This window comes from Neolamprologus brichardi, chromosome 2 (assembly GCF_056152115.1).
Source record: "Neolamprologus brichardi isolate AB-2024 chromosome 2, ASM5615211v1, whole genome shotgun sequence".
In the NCBI taxonomy this organism is placed as follows: Eukaryota; Metazoa; Chordata; class Actinopteri; order Cichliformes; family Cichlidae; genus Neolamprologus; species Neolamprologus brichardi.
The window spans coordinates 18,560,037-18,572,894 of record NC_142105.1 but is presented as its reverse complement, the minus strand read 5'-3'; the positions used below and the strand labels follow the sequence as shown (position 1 = coordinate 18,572,894).

The window sequence follows — 12,858 nt, the reverse complement described above, 5'->3', positions numbered from 1 at the left end:
TAACTTCAAATTCAGTACTTGCTACACTTGATGTAACCTAACACTGACCATGAGCACCACAGGCCCTTCGCACCAGTCCAACAAAGAGCTTTACAGCGGTCCCTTGTTTATCACGGGAGTTACTTTCTAAAAATAACCCGTGACAGGTGAAATCCACAAAGTAGCCAACTTTTTTTTTTTTTTTTTACAATTATTATAGATGTTTTAAGGCTGTAAAACCCCTCCCTACACAGTTTATACACTTTTCTCAGACAGGCATGGACATTTTCACACTTTTCTCTCTAGTTTAAACACTGAACACGGGATTTTGTTTCACTAAATGTGCCTCATAATCCAAAAAATACAGTAACTTCTACCTTCCTTTAGCATGTCCAGAAGTCCAACATTTTGTGCGATGGTTAGCAATAGCATCGTCCTCTGCAAACTTAAATGGTTAAAATCCTTCCTAAATAATCCACACTCCATTTGGTTTTTTATACCAAGTACGGTCTTTAACACATTGGGGGGTATTGATTTTCTCCTAAGATGTGACTTTGAAATTACTAAGCTACCTGTTAAACTCTCTGAATTCCATAAACAGGTCCTTCTTTATTGGAAAATGTTATTTAAACATAATTTCACTCCACATAATAGCCCAATTTGGAACAATAGATATATACTGATGAACAGAAAATCTATTTTTATTCAAGATTGGTTATCAAAAGGTGTTTGGGCAATTGCCCATTTTGTAGATGAGGAAGGACATGTTCTAGGACATCAAGATTTTTGCCAAAAGTTTAATATCCAATGTTCTAAAAGTAAATTTAATCGGGTTATAAAATCCATTCCATTGTCACTCAAAAACATAGTGGTAAATGATATCATATATTCTGACATCTCCCCCAAGTTAAGGCAATTATATATAGATGATATTCGATTTTGTGATGTTAAATGCAATAATAAGTTTCTAAGATCTTCATTAAGGAGTCTTTATTCTCCAAATTTACTTAGATGTAATTACATATTAAAAGATTTCCAAAGGGAAGAAATTGAAAAAATAAGAACTGATTATATCACCTTCCCTATCCCTCCTAAAGGGAAAGAAGTCCAATTTAAAATTTTGAATAAAATTTACCTGACAAATAGACTCCTTGGTGATAGATTCAAAATAGAAACTGGTAATTGTGTATTTTGTGAAACAGAAGAGGAGGATTTGGACCATCTATTCTTTTTGTGCAATTATATACAAATATTTTGGTTGGATTTTCATACCTGGCTTTATTCAAGTGGGATTCAAATTACCCCATTTACATTAAATATGATAATGTTGGGAGTGTTTTTGAAAGAAAACAAAGCTAATTATGGTGTTAATGTGTTATTAATTTTGTGCAAACAATTTATACATAAATGTCGTTTTTTTTAAGACCAAACCAACGCTAGCGTACTGGAAAAACGACTTAAACCTGTTGGTTAAAACTTTGACTTTAGTTAAAAAGAAAAAAAGAAAAAGGCTGCTTTTTTTGTTTCCTATGTGGAAGATTTTGATTTAGTGAGTTAATAATCTGTTAAATTATGTGACCCCATCTTTGTTTTTGTTTTTCCTATGTATGAAAGTTGCTAATATGTAAGGAATGTTTATTTTCTGAATGTGCAATATATGGTGCATTTTGTCTGTATGTTAATTTTACTAATAAAAAAAAAAAAGAAAAAGCATCGTCCTCTGCCTTTGGGTGCTACCGCAGGTGCGTTTGATGGTGTATAACGTTTCGTTGACATTGTTGTGTTTGTTGGGGAGAAAACTTACAAACATACAGTCACTGTGTCTACTATTTATTTTTTCACTTCATAAGTCTATGTTCTTCACTTATATTTAAAACACTGAATAATGTTAATGACTAGCAATTTAATAATAATTTGCGAAGCATTACATTATTTTTAAATATATTTTTTCATTTCTTTCATGCTCCTGTTTGTACTATGAAATTAAAATACCTTGCAGACTGGTTTGTTAAACTTTGACTACTTGCTTACTTTAAGCATGCAGTAATGCAAAGTTTGAATGCATGCAAAATGGATATAGTAGGAAGTATGAGGGAATGAGGTGGGGTCATTGTCTTGTCTCACAAACAGCACTGTATAAAACAGAAACTACACACAATATTCGAAGCACATAGTGCACTGTGGGAATTTACGACTGTGCGTAAATCCCCCCTAATATTGGTATGAACCAGCTCAGACACTATGGCTACGTTCACACTGCAGGCGAAAGCGCATCAAATCCGATTTTTTTGACCCTATGCGACCCATATCCGATCATGGTATGACAGTGTGAACGGCACAAATCCGATATTTTCAAATCCGTTCTGGGTCACTTTCGTATGGGGTACTGAATCCGATACATATCCGATGTTTTAGAAAGCGACTGCTGTTTGAATGGTCATGTCGTATTAAATCCGTCTTTTACGTCATTGACACAAGACAGACGCCAATTATCAGCGCCGGAGAAGCGCCCGAGAAGACATCGCGAACGCTTCCTGGCCATCCCGTGTAGATGTCAGTGAAACTGTTGGGAAGACAACGTGAACATTTTATTTGTACTGTATAATCTGCAGATTCTGACAGAAATCTGCAACTATCCTTTGAAACACCGCTCCTCTAAAACAGCAATAAGGATAATTATTATGTTATTCACATTATTATGTAAATAACAAAATAACTTAAAGCAAAAATTGGGAAACGTAAAATCCAAAGTCTTTATATTAAGGGCCATCGGTCAAACAATATTGTTTGCTCTGGGTCTAAACAGAGCGCCTTGTGTGTGACATCTTCTTTTGCGCATGCAGGCGCTTTGAGTGTTCACACTAGAGCGCGTTTGCTGTCGCATTTTATTTGTTGTGTGAACGAGCAGACAAAAAAAAATCATATTTGATCAAAAAATCGGAATTGAGCATTAACACCTGCAGTGTGAACGTAGCCTAAGCGACTGAGCGAGGGGGCGGGGGCAGCTGCTGCCTGCGAGTGCGCTGTTGGAGAAACGCAGCCAGGCAGACAGAGGAGAGCTTAAGTTTGACCAGGTACCAAAGCAAATCATTCGTACTGTACAAATAATGTAAATATGACGGTGTATCACGAAAGATTGATATCAAACTGATCACTTGACCCATATTAAGTTACTTGTTCTTTAAGTGAATCAACAAATGGCAAAATGAAAAGCTGAACAACAACAATGCTGTTTCTTTAGAGAGTCTTAGCTTACATGTGTGTTTATTTCATATTTTCAGTTGTTTCCCTCCGCGACTAAATAAATCGGTTTCAGTGATGTACTGATATACAAGAATGGACATAAGGGGGTTCTTTCAAAGAAAAAACTCAGGTAGATGTTATTTTATATATTATGCTTTGTGTGCATGTTGTTCAGTATATTTCTATGCAAAACAAGAGGAATTTCTACACACAGCAGTATATTCACAGTTTAAACCAGATACTTACATACACTTTATGGAAAACACAAGAACTGTACAACATCAATTTAGAGTAAACTTGTTTTGTTTTGGATAAATAAATATTGAAATATCTTTTGAATTCGTTAAATGTCAGAATAAAGAGAGACAGAGCTGTCTATTTTTATCACTTTCATCAAATTTAGGAGTACATATACACTAAGTTTATTGTTAATTAATAAGAAAACTGCAGACGATTCCATTCTGAGCTTAAGAAGCTTCTGATTGGTTGGTAGAGTAGATGTGAGTAAATTGGTGGCACACCTGTGGATGCATATAAGGCAAAACACAGAGCCTGTTTCTTTGAAATGGGAAAATCAAGAGATGTCAACAAAAGACCAGGAAAAGAATTGTGGAGCTCCATAAGTGTGGCTCAATTTTGAATACAATTTGGTGATATTTACAATTAAGAAATACAGATAGTTTCTCTCTTTACTCTTAAAGTTAACAAATATGTTTTTTATATTTATCAATCTAAAAAAAACATTTAGTCTGATTTGATGTTACAATTAAAAAAGTGTTTGTGTTTTTATCTGAAGGGTTTGTAAATATCTGGTTTCAACTGTATATTTGATGATGTTGGTGTTTGGCTTGATTTTCAGCACAAAGAGGGAGAGAGAGGAACAGAGAGAGAGAGAGAGGAGAATGAGGACAGAACAGAGATGGAACAAGAGCAGGTGAGACAGACATGTTAGTCAAATGGTTGTTTACCAAAAGTATCACTGTATCATAGGTCCTCATGTATCTCGTACCTAGTGTTTCTTTTTAGGTTTATTATTTTTCAAATTCTATATTTATTAAGTTATGCAGGCTTGTTTGCACAACAAGGCTAAATAATTATATAAACTTTTCTGAATCTAAATAGTGGACTTTGGTAGAATTAAAAAACAAGTGTGCAGGTCTATGATGATTTTAGTGCTACTATCATCTAGTTCTGATTCTGGTTCTGTCTTGGTTAAATCCTAAGTAGTCCTGATTTTGAACTGTTGTAGTCCTGTTTTAACTCCGGATCAGTTCTGGGTCTGGTTGAATTGGGGTTTAGTCCTCGTGTCTTGATACAGCACGACTTTGTTCTGCCTTGCTGCCTAATTAAAAAACTAGTTTAAGGTGTCCAGCATATGTGATATATACAGTGTTGGGGAGTAACGGAATACATGTACCGCCGTTACGTATTTAAAATACAAAATATGAGTAACTGTATTCCGTTACAGTTACCGTTTAAAAATGTGGTATTTAGAATACAGTTACTTTGTTGAAATAAATGGATTACACGGCGGTACTTCCCTGTTCCATATTGTCGCGGGTCAGGACTGTTTGGGTTTTGTTTGATAGCTGTGTTCTGTTGTTCCAGGCGGCAGCGTTACGGTTGCCATGGTTACAGGGTGACGCTCTCTCTCTGCGTGTTTCCTGGGTGAGAGAGCGCCTGTTGTTGTTGTGCTAAGCTAATAGGCAGAATGCTACAAGTATAGCTCTAAAGAATGTAGCCTCATGGGCAGTGTAGTCCGTGCTGCAGGGAGAATGGACTGCCATACCCGTTATGTGTCTGTGAGCGAGGGAGGGAGAAAAAGGAAAAGTAGGAGCTGTCATCGAGCAAAAACGGGAGCTGGAAACATGTAAATATAATAATAACCACTGCAGCCAAGAAGAGTGCCTGACAAGCCCACTTGTAAGTAAGCTATTAAGACTCGACTGTACACCGTGTTCGTGTTTTCCTCCAAAAACAATAAGTTCTGTTGGAGCAGCCTTTCAAGGCCTCTCTATGTCTCTCGCTAGCAAAGTTGACCCAGACAACAAAGTAAAGCTAGTTTTCGGCTACAAGCCCGACACAGAGCCCACCGTATTAGTCAGAGGTCCGTTTACTACGGTTCGGAGCCGCGGACCTGCAGTAACAGTAATAAATCACAGCAATAGTACATTCACATAGTTGTAAACAGCATGATAATATATTAAGTAATCCAAAGTATTCAGAATACGTTACTCTCATTGAGTAACGTAACGCAATACGTTACAGAATACATTTTGGGGCATGTATTCTGTATTCTGTAATGGAATACATTTTAAAAGTAACCTTCCCAACACTGGATATATATTTTTCCCTATATGAAGTCATTCTTTTTTGAAAAAAACTCAAAACAGAGGCTATTAATCTTTCAGTCATTTCTACCCCCCCCCCCCCCCCCCCCCCCCCAATCCCACATGCATACTACCCTTTAGGGCTAAGCCCCGGGTGTATCAAATGTCTGCCTCCGCCTCTGGAGCTGATGCTAAATGCTATCATGCTGTCAGTAATTTCTGAACAGCTAGATGAAGTACATGAGAGTACCTACCTGCCCCTGAACCTGGTTTTGCCAGAGGTGTCTCCCAGAAACACTTCCCTTGTGCTTTTGGAAATCAGTTTTTTCCTATTTCTGTTTTTTTTTTTTTTCTCCTATTTCCGTTGTGTTTTGTGTGCTTTTGCAGCATTTTTCTTATTGCTGGTGTTTTCTTAAGTTGCAGTCCATTCGGCCTCTCAGGGCCACCATACCATATAAATAAAACTGAATTGAATTGAATGAGTTAAACAATACAACAGGTATTCGAGTTTCAGGTTACAGCAGCTTAGCTAGTCTTGCAGTGCCAAGGCTCAAAACAAACCAAACAAATGTGATATCTGTTTTATTGTAATACAGTGGGGCAAAAAAGTATTTAGTCAGCCACCGATTGTGCAAGTTCCCCCACTTAAAATGATGACAGAGGTCAGTAATTTGCACCAGAGGTACACTTCAACTGTGAGAGACAGAATGTGAAAAAAAAAAAAAAAAAAAAAAAAAAATCCATGAATTCACATGGTAGGATTTGTAAAGAATTTATTCGTAAATCAGGGTGGAAAATAAGTATTTGGTCAATAACAAAAATACAACTCAATACTTTGTAACATAACCTTTGTTGGCAATAACAGAGGTCAAACGTTTACTATAGGTCTTTACCAGGTTTGCACACACAGTAGCTGGTATTTTGGCCCATTCCTCCATGCAGATCTTCTCAAGAGCAGTGATGTTTTGGGGCTGTCGCCGAGCAACACGGAATTTCAACTCCCGCCACAGATTTTCTATGGGGTTGAGGTCTGGAGACTGGCTAGGCCACTCCAGGACTTTCAAATGCTTCTTACGGAGCCACTCCTTTGTTGCCCGGGCGGTGTGTTTTGGATCATTGTCATGTTGGAAGACCCAGCCTCGTTTCATCTTCAAAGTTCTCACTGATGGAAGGAGGTTTTGGCTCAAAATCTCACGATACTTGGCCCCATTCATTCTGTCCTTAACACGGATCAGTCGTCCTGTCCCCTTGGCAGAAAAACAGCCCCATAGCATGATGTTTCCACCCCCATGCTTCACAGTAGGTATGGTGTTCTTGGGATGCAACTCTGTATTCTTTTTCCTCCAAACACGACGAGTTGAGTTTATACCAAAAAGTTCTACTTTGGTTTCATCTGACCACATGACATTCTCCCAGTCCTCTGCTGTATCATCCATGTGCTCTCTGGCAAACTTCAGACGGGCCTGGACATGCACTGGCTTCAGCAGCGGAACACGTCTGGCACTGCGGGATTTGATTCCCTGCCGTTGTAGTGTGTTACTGATGGTGACCTTTGTTACTTTGGTCCCAGCTCTCTGCAGGTCATTCACCAGGTCCCCCCGTGTGGTTCTGGGATCTTTGCTCACCGTTCTCATGATCATTTTGACCCCACGGGATGAGATCTTGCGTGGAGCCCCAGATCGAGGGAGATTATCAGTGGTCTTGTATGTCTTCCATTTTCTGATGATTGCTCCCACAGTTGATTTTTTCACACCAAGCTGCTTGCCTATTGTAGATTCACTTGTCCCAGTCTGGTGCAGGTCTACAATTCTTTTCCTGGTGTCCTTCGAAAGCTCTTTGGTCTTGGCCATGGCGGAGTTTGGAGTCTGACTGGTTGAGGCTGTGGACAGGTGTCTTTTATACAGATGATGAGGTCAAACAGGTGCCATTCATACAGGTAACGAGTGGGGGGACAGAAAAGCTTCTTACAGAAGACGTTACAGGTCTGTGAGAGCCAGGGATTTTCCTTGTTTGAGGTGACCAAATACTTATTTTCCACCCTGATTTACGAATAAATTCTTTACAAATCCTACCATGTGAATTCATGGATTTTTTTTTCACATTCTGTCTCTCACAGTTGAAGTGTACCTCTGGTGCAAATTACTGACCTCTGTCATCATTTTAAGTGGGGGAACTTGCACAATCGGTGGCTGACTAAATACTTTTTTGCCCCACTGTATATATCTGGATTTTCATGTCTGAGTTCATAAATGATCAAGACTGAAACAATCTCATCCCATTACAAGTGGAATTAAAATCCAACTGATAGTGGACTACAGTATTAAACTTTAGGCGATAAATAAGAGATTGGCATTCATCCAAACACTGAGGCTAAAGCTGTCAGGCAAAGGTGGAGTTGGTTGGTGTTTCCCGTCCTTGACAGGGAGGAAAAACAGGTCTGTTCTCCTCCAGTTTTGTGCACTGTCACAAAGTGGAGTGTTAAATCCAATAAAGCTCCTTCAACAGTTCATGTGTATGACCGCGGTGGTTAATCCATGTATAGATTAGTGCACAGTGTTTCACTACATGTATTATTTGATATAATTATTGTAGGATACATTTCAGGTATTCATGGGCTTTTGAAAAAACTGAGTGCACATTCTTATTTAAAATTATTTTTGTCAAAATACGACATAGATGCTTTCATTGTGCAGTTACGCAGTGAGAGCAAAATTGTAATGACAGGAATCATCTCTCTTTTGTTCAATGTCATGTGAGTTATGACGAAGTTTTCTCACACCTTGGGGGAAGAAATGTGTCAGCCAAAAAGGCGTGGGACTTTTTCCACTTGCAGTAGGAATTTTCTGTGCGCTGGCGACACTGTGATGTAATTTCTGAGAATCCATATATTGTAGTTTTTTCCCCTGATATGCTAGTGTGACATCTACACAACCTTTTCCGGAGATGGCTGCTTGACTGCGTAATAATGAAATGCATTCAGGATTAAGTCTTGAATCCGGCAAGATGGAGACATGCACAGGAAGATATCGAGTCAGTGTGACATAAGCATACTCTGCTTGGGATTTATTCCATTTCAAAAGCTTTTCAGTCATTTCACAAATTAACTTTTGCTGCAGGATAAGATGAAAATAAAACAGCTTTCATTTGTAACTCAAGCTGATACAATAATTTTTAGAACCATATCCAGCACCAATAGGACATTTGAATTTTCTTTGGCAGCAAAATTAAACAGGTTTCTACGGAAAAGGTTGCATAAATTTAACATCATCGTACAAATATACTGTGTGCCCTTTTATATAATGTACCAGTGATGTGCAATGGACCTATCATCAGAAAAAAACACTAGAAATGTATCCCATGTTAAATTTCAGATACATTTTAATCTCACAGATTTGTAAAACAAGCAGGAATTACTAAGTACATTGAATGAGCCCAGCCATTCAGTACATGAACTGCAGAGGGCACTGTTGCAGGTGGACCATTGCTTCAGATCATCATAGCGTCAGTCAGTGATGACAGCAATACAGGAGAGCATGCTGTCGCATCTGTTTCACAACTCCTGATTGTCCGTGTCCTCAGTGCTGCTGCTATGAGGCATTTTCCCTCCTTTTCTCTTTGTCCTCATCCCTGTCCTCATCCCTGTCCTCATCCTCTTCGCTATCGTCCTCCTCACTTTCACTGTAGTGATAGTTACAGCGGTTAGTGTTTACAAAGAGGTCGCTATCGTCATCTTCAGAATCACTAGCATCCTCGTCCTTTTCCAGTTCTTTCTTTGTCTTATCCGGCGTCGAATGCTCGTCCATAAAGCCCTCTGGCCTGGAGACAAGAAAAAATGTAAAAAGTGCAAAACATGTGACAAATGAGGCTGATCGAGGAACGTAAAGGTTGTGCAGTGTGTTCCCACCTACCAGAGGTTCTGTTTTTGTAGGTATTGAATGTGATCCTTGTAGAGAATAAAGCTGATTTCTGCCTTCACCTTCTCTCCTTCTTCAATAGGATCCACAATCACATAGTCACCTTTGGAGTGAGAAGACGAAATTTAAATGAATGAACACAAATGGGGGTCTTATTTAGACCAGTACTAGCTAGCGGGAGATCACATTACTAACTTATATGTTTGCACTACAATATATATTATTCTTTTGTTTTGAAAAGGCAATGAACACCATGACAACGAGGTTCACTGTACTGTATACTGTACTGATACGTCTGCACATCCTCCAGCAAGTAAGGTGCAGTGAAATATAAAAAGTGTAAACTAACTGGTATGCCCACAAAAAGCACCCCAATTTTGTTGTGGGCAGCAGCACAGACGATGCAGCATGAACGTCTGTGCCACAAGCCACTAAAAATAATATTTGCCACCAGCTGTCACTGGATTATTACTCGAAGTTTTAAACACGTAACTTCCCTTTCCATTGCTTACCTCTCTTGATCCAGATGTTCTTGCGGAACTTGGTGGGCATGCTCACCAAGAAGGTCTCACCCTGAGCTGTGACAGCATCATGTAGGTTGTTACCACGGCTCCCAGTTACCTGTAAAAGTGAAGAAACAGAGGAAACATGGAATCGGAAAAACAGCCACTTTATGAGGTGCACTTGTTCAACTGCTCGTTAATGTAAAATGTTGCAGAGGATGGTCAATGGACTTAGGTGTGTGAAAATGGTCAAGACAACCTGCGGAAGTTAAAACTGAGCATCACAATGGGGAAGAAGAGCGATTTAAGTGACACTGAATGTGGCATGGTTGTTGGTGTCGGCAAGCTGGTCTAAATATTTTCAGAAACTGCTGATGTGAGACACAATTATCTCTACATTTTACAGAGAATAGTTAAATATTCAATTCAATTCAATTCAATTCAATTTTATTTATATAGCGCCAAATCACAACAAAAGTCGCCTCAAGGCGCTTCATAGATACAGAGAAAAACCCAACAATCATATGACCCCCTATGAGCAAGCACTTTGGCGACAGTGGAAGGAAAAACTCCCTTTTAACAGGAAGAAACCTCCGGCAGAACCAGGCTCAGGGAGGGGCGGCCATCTGCTGCGACCGGTTGGGGTGAGAGAAGGAAGACAGGATAAAAGACATGCTGTGGAAGAGAGACAGAGGTTAATAGCAGATATGATTCAACACAGAGAGGTCTGTTAATACATAGAGAGCGAGAAAGGTGACTGGAAAGGAAAAACTCAATGGATCATGGGAATCCCCCGGCAGCCTACATCTATTGCAGCATAACTAAGGGAGGATTCAGGGTCACCTGGTCCAGCCCTAACTATATGCTTTAGCAAAAAGGAAAGTTTTAAGCCTAATCTTAAAAGTAGAGATAGTGTCTGTCTCCCGAATCCAAACTGGAAGCTGGTTCCACAGAAGAGGGGCCTGAAAACTGAAGGCTCTCCCTCCCATTCTACTTTTAAATACTCTAGGAACAACAAGTAGGCCTGCAGAGCGGGAGCGAAGTGCTCTAATAGGGTAATATGGTACTACAAGGTCATTAAGATAAGATGGGGCCTGATTATTTAAGACCTTGTATGTGAGGAGCAGGATTTTGAATTCAATTCTGGATTTAACAGGAAGCCAATGAAGAGAAACCAATACGGGAGAAATCTGCTCTCTCTTTCTAGTCCCTGTCAGTACTCTCATTGCAGCGTTTTGGATCAACTGAAGGCTTTTCAGGGAGTTTTTAGGTCAGCCTGATAAGAATGAATTACAATAGCCCAGCCTAAAACTAGACACGTGAACTAGTTTTTCAGGATCACTCTGAGACTGGATGTTGTTCATTTTAGAGATAGTGGGAAATCTAAGAAAGACAACAGAACACTGGGAAGGCGTTGCCTGGTCTGATGAGTTTACCTCTCTCCTGCATCATTCAGATAGAAGGATCAGAAACAACCTGAAAGCATCCTGCCTTGTATGAACAGTTCAGGATTGTGGTGGTTTAATAGTGTAATGGTTGCCACACTTTTGAGCCTTTTACCAAAGCATCACAACAGCATCACTCATCTTACACAAGTACACAGATGGTTAACAGCTCAGATCATCTCAAACTGGTTATTTGAACATGACAATGAGTTCAGTCTACTGTAAACATTATGGATGTGCAGCTGACAAATCTGCAATAACTTTGTGTTGCCATCATGCCAACATGGACTAAAAGGAATGCTTCCAGTACTTTGTGGAACCTGTGCCGTGAAGAATTAAAATGGGCATGAAACACTACTGTATAAAGGCCAGTAAATTACCCAGCCCTGTAGATGTCACACTCTCTGTGAAGGTGGATTTAAGAAATAATTGCTTATAGTTTTTAGAACAAGTTTAATGCCATCTTGTGTCAGTATAGAACATGATATCAATGGGTTGGTTGTTTGGTTGCATCTAACAGATTTACATTAGTTTATGTTAGCTTACTAGAAATAATTAGTTTGGCTAGCTGCACTGAAACAGGAAAAATCCACTTGTTAGCGTTAATGTTTGGGTTTGAGCAGGGCACCACAGTGTAAATAAGCCTTTCTACAAGTAGTGTTACATGTCCACCTTAAGGCAGCTCTGGAGTTAAATGGGGGTCTTACCTGTACTTCCAATCTGTACCTAAGTACACAAGTATCCACTGTATGCTGCTGATTACTAAAATGTGAATGTTGTAGTATGTAGGAATTACAGGGAACTTTATACAAAGTTTACCTTTACAATCTGCTGGTTTTCTGTGGGTGTGACAAAGTCTCCAAGAACCTCCTTGACAACGTGTTTGCGTTTAGTGGCCTGTGACATTATAACCGACAGCCTTCACGTTCCTTCGCCAGCTGAGAAAGAAAGAGTGGGTCGAAAGTTCTAGTTAACTAAAGACACATTTAAAGGCTAGACCTAACAGTAACAACCAACGCTGAAAGGTCAGCTTAATGTGATTACCAGCAAAATTTAATTATTTTTCCTTTATAAACGTCTATAAAACTTTCTGTGTACCTTAATAATTTAAACTTCCTCTGCCAATTTTCTTCTAAACAGTAAGAAGTTGCTTACGAATAATAACTTAGCGGAAAAGGCTAACATTAGCTGTCTCCACATTAGCAGGTTAAATACTACCTTGAAAGAAAGAAAGACAGGAGTGGCTGTTTGTCTTTTTGACGCAGAATGTGTCTCCGAGCAGCAGGTATAAGTTCGTGTACAAAAAGAACCTGAAATATTCAGTCACAAAAAAAATCGACTGACATGCGTTCTTGTTTTCAGTACACAGTGCCTGGAAAGACAGGGAGCGTTACACTTCCGATGTCAAGTGGGGTATATTTTCAAAATAAAAGTTCCATACGTG

General features: G+C 39.2%; 1 protein-coding gene across 1 annotated transcript; it reads right to left on the bottom strand.

Moving 5' to 3' along the window:
• Positions 1-8,907: 8,907 nt before the first annotated feature.
• eif1ad (eukaryotic translation initiation factor 1A domain containing) lies at positions 8,908-12,825 on the bottom strand. Its single transcript, XM_006781847.3, has 5 exons — positions 12,633-12,825; positions 12,234-12,352; positions 9,979-10,087; positions 9,461-9,569; positions 8,908-9,368 (listed from the first exon to the last, which is right to left on the bottom strand). The coding sequence occupies exons 2-5, from the start codon at positions 12,318-12,320 to the stop codon at positions 9,140-9,142; spliced, it is 534 nt and encodes a 177-aa protein (XP_006781910.1). The 5' UTR covers positions 12,321-12,352; positions 12,633-12,825; the 3' UTR covers positions 8,908-9,139.
• Between the last annotated feature and the right edge of the window lie 33 nt (positions 12,826-12,858).

Coding starts and splice junctions, on each gene's coding strand:
- eif1ad (XM_006781847.3), bottom strand. CDS start 12,320: ATGTCACAGGCCACTAAACGCAAACACGTTGTCAAGGAGGTTCTTGGA. Junction 10,088..12,233: donor AAAACCAGCAGATTGTAAAG/GTAAACTTTGTA, acceptor TCACTTTTACAG/GTAACTGGGAGCCGTGGTAA. Junction 9,570..9,978: donor GAACATCTGGATCAAGAGAG/GTAAGCAATGGA, acceptor CTCACTCCAAAG/GTGACTATGTGATTGTGGAT.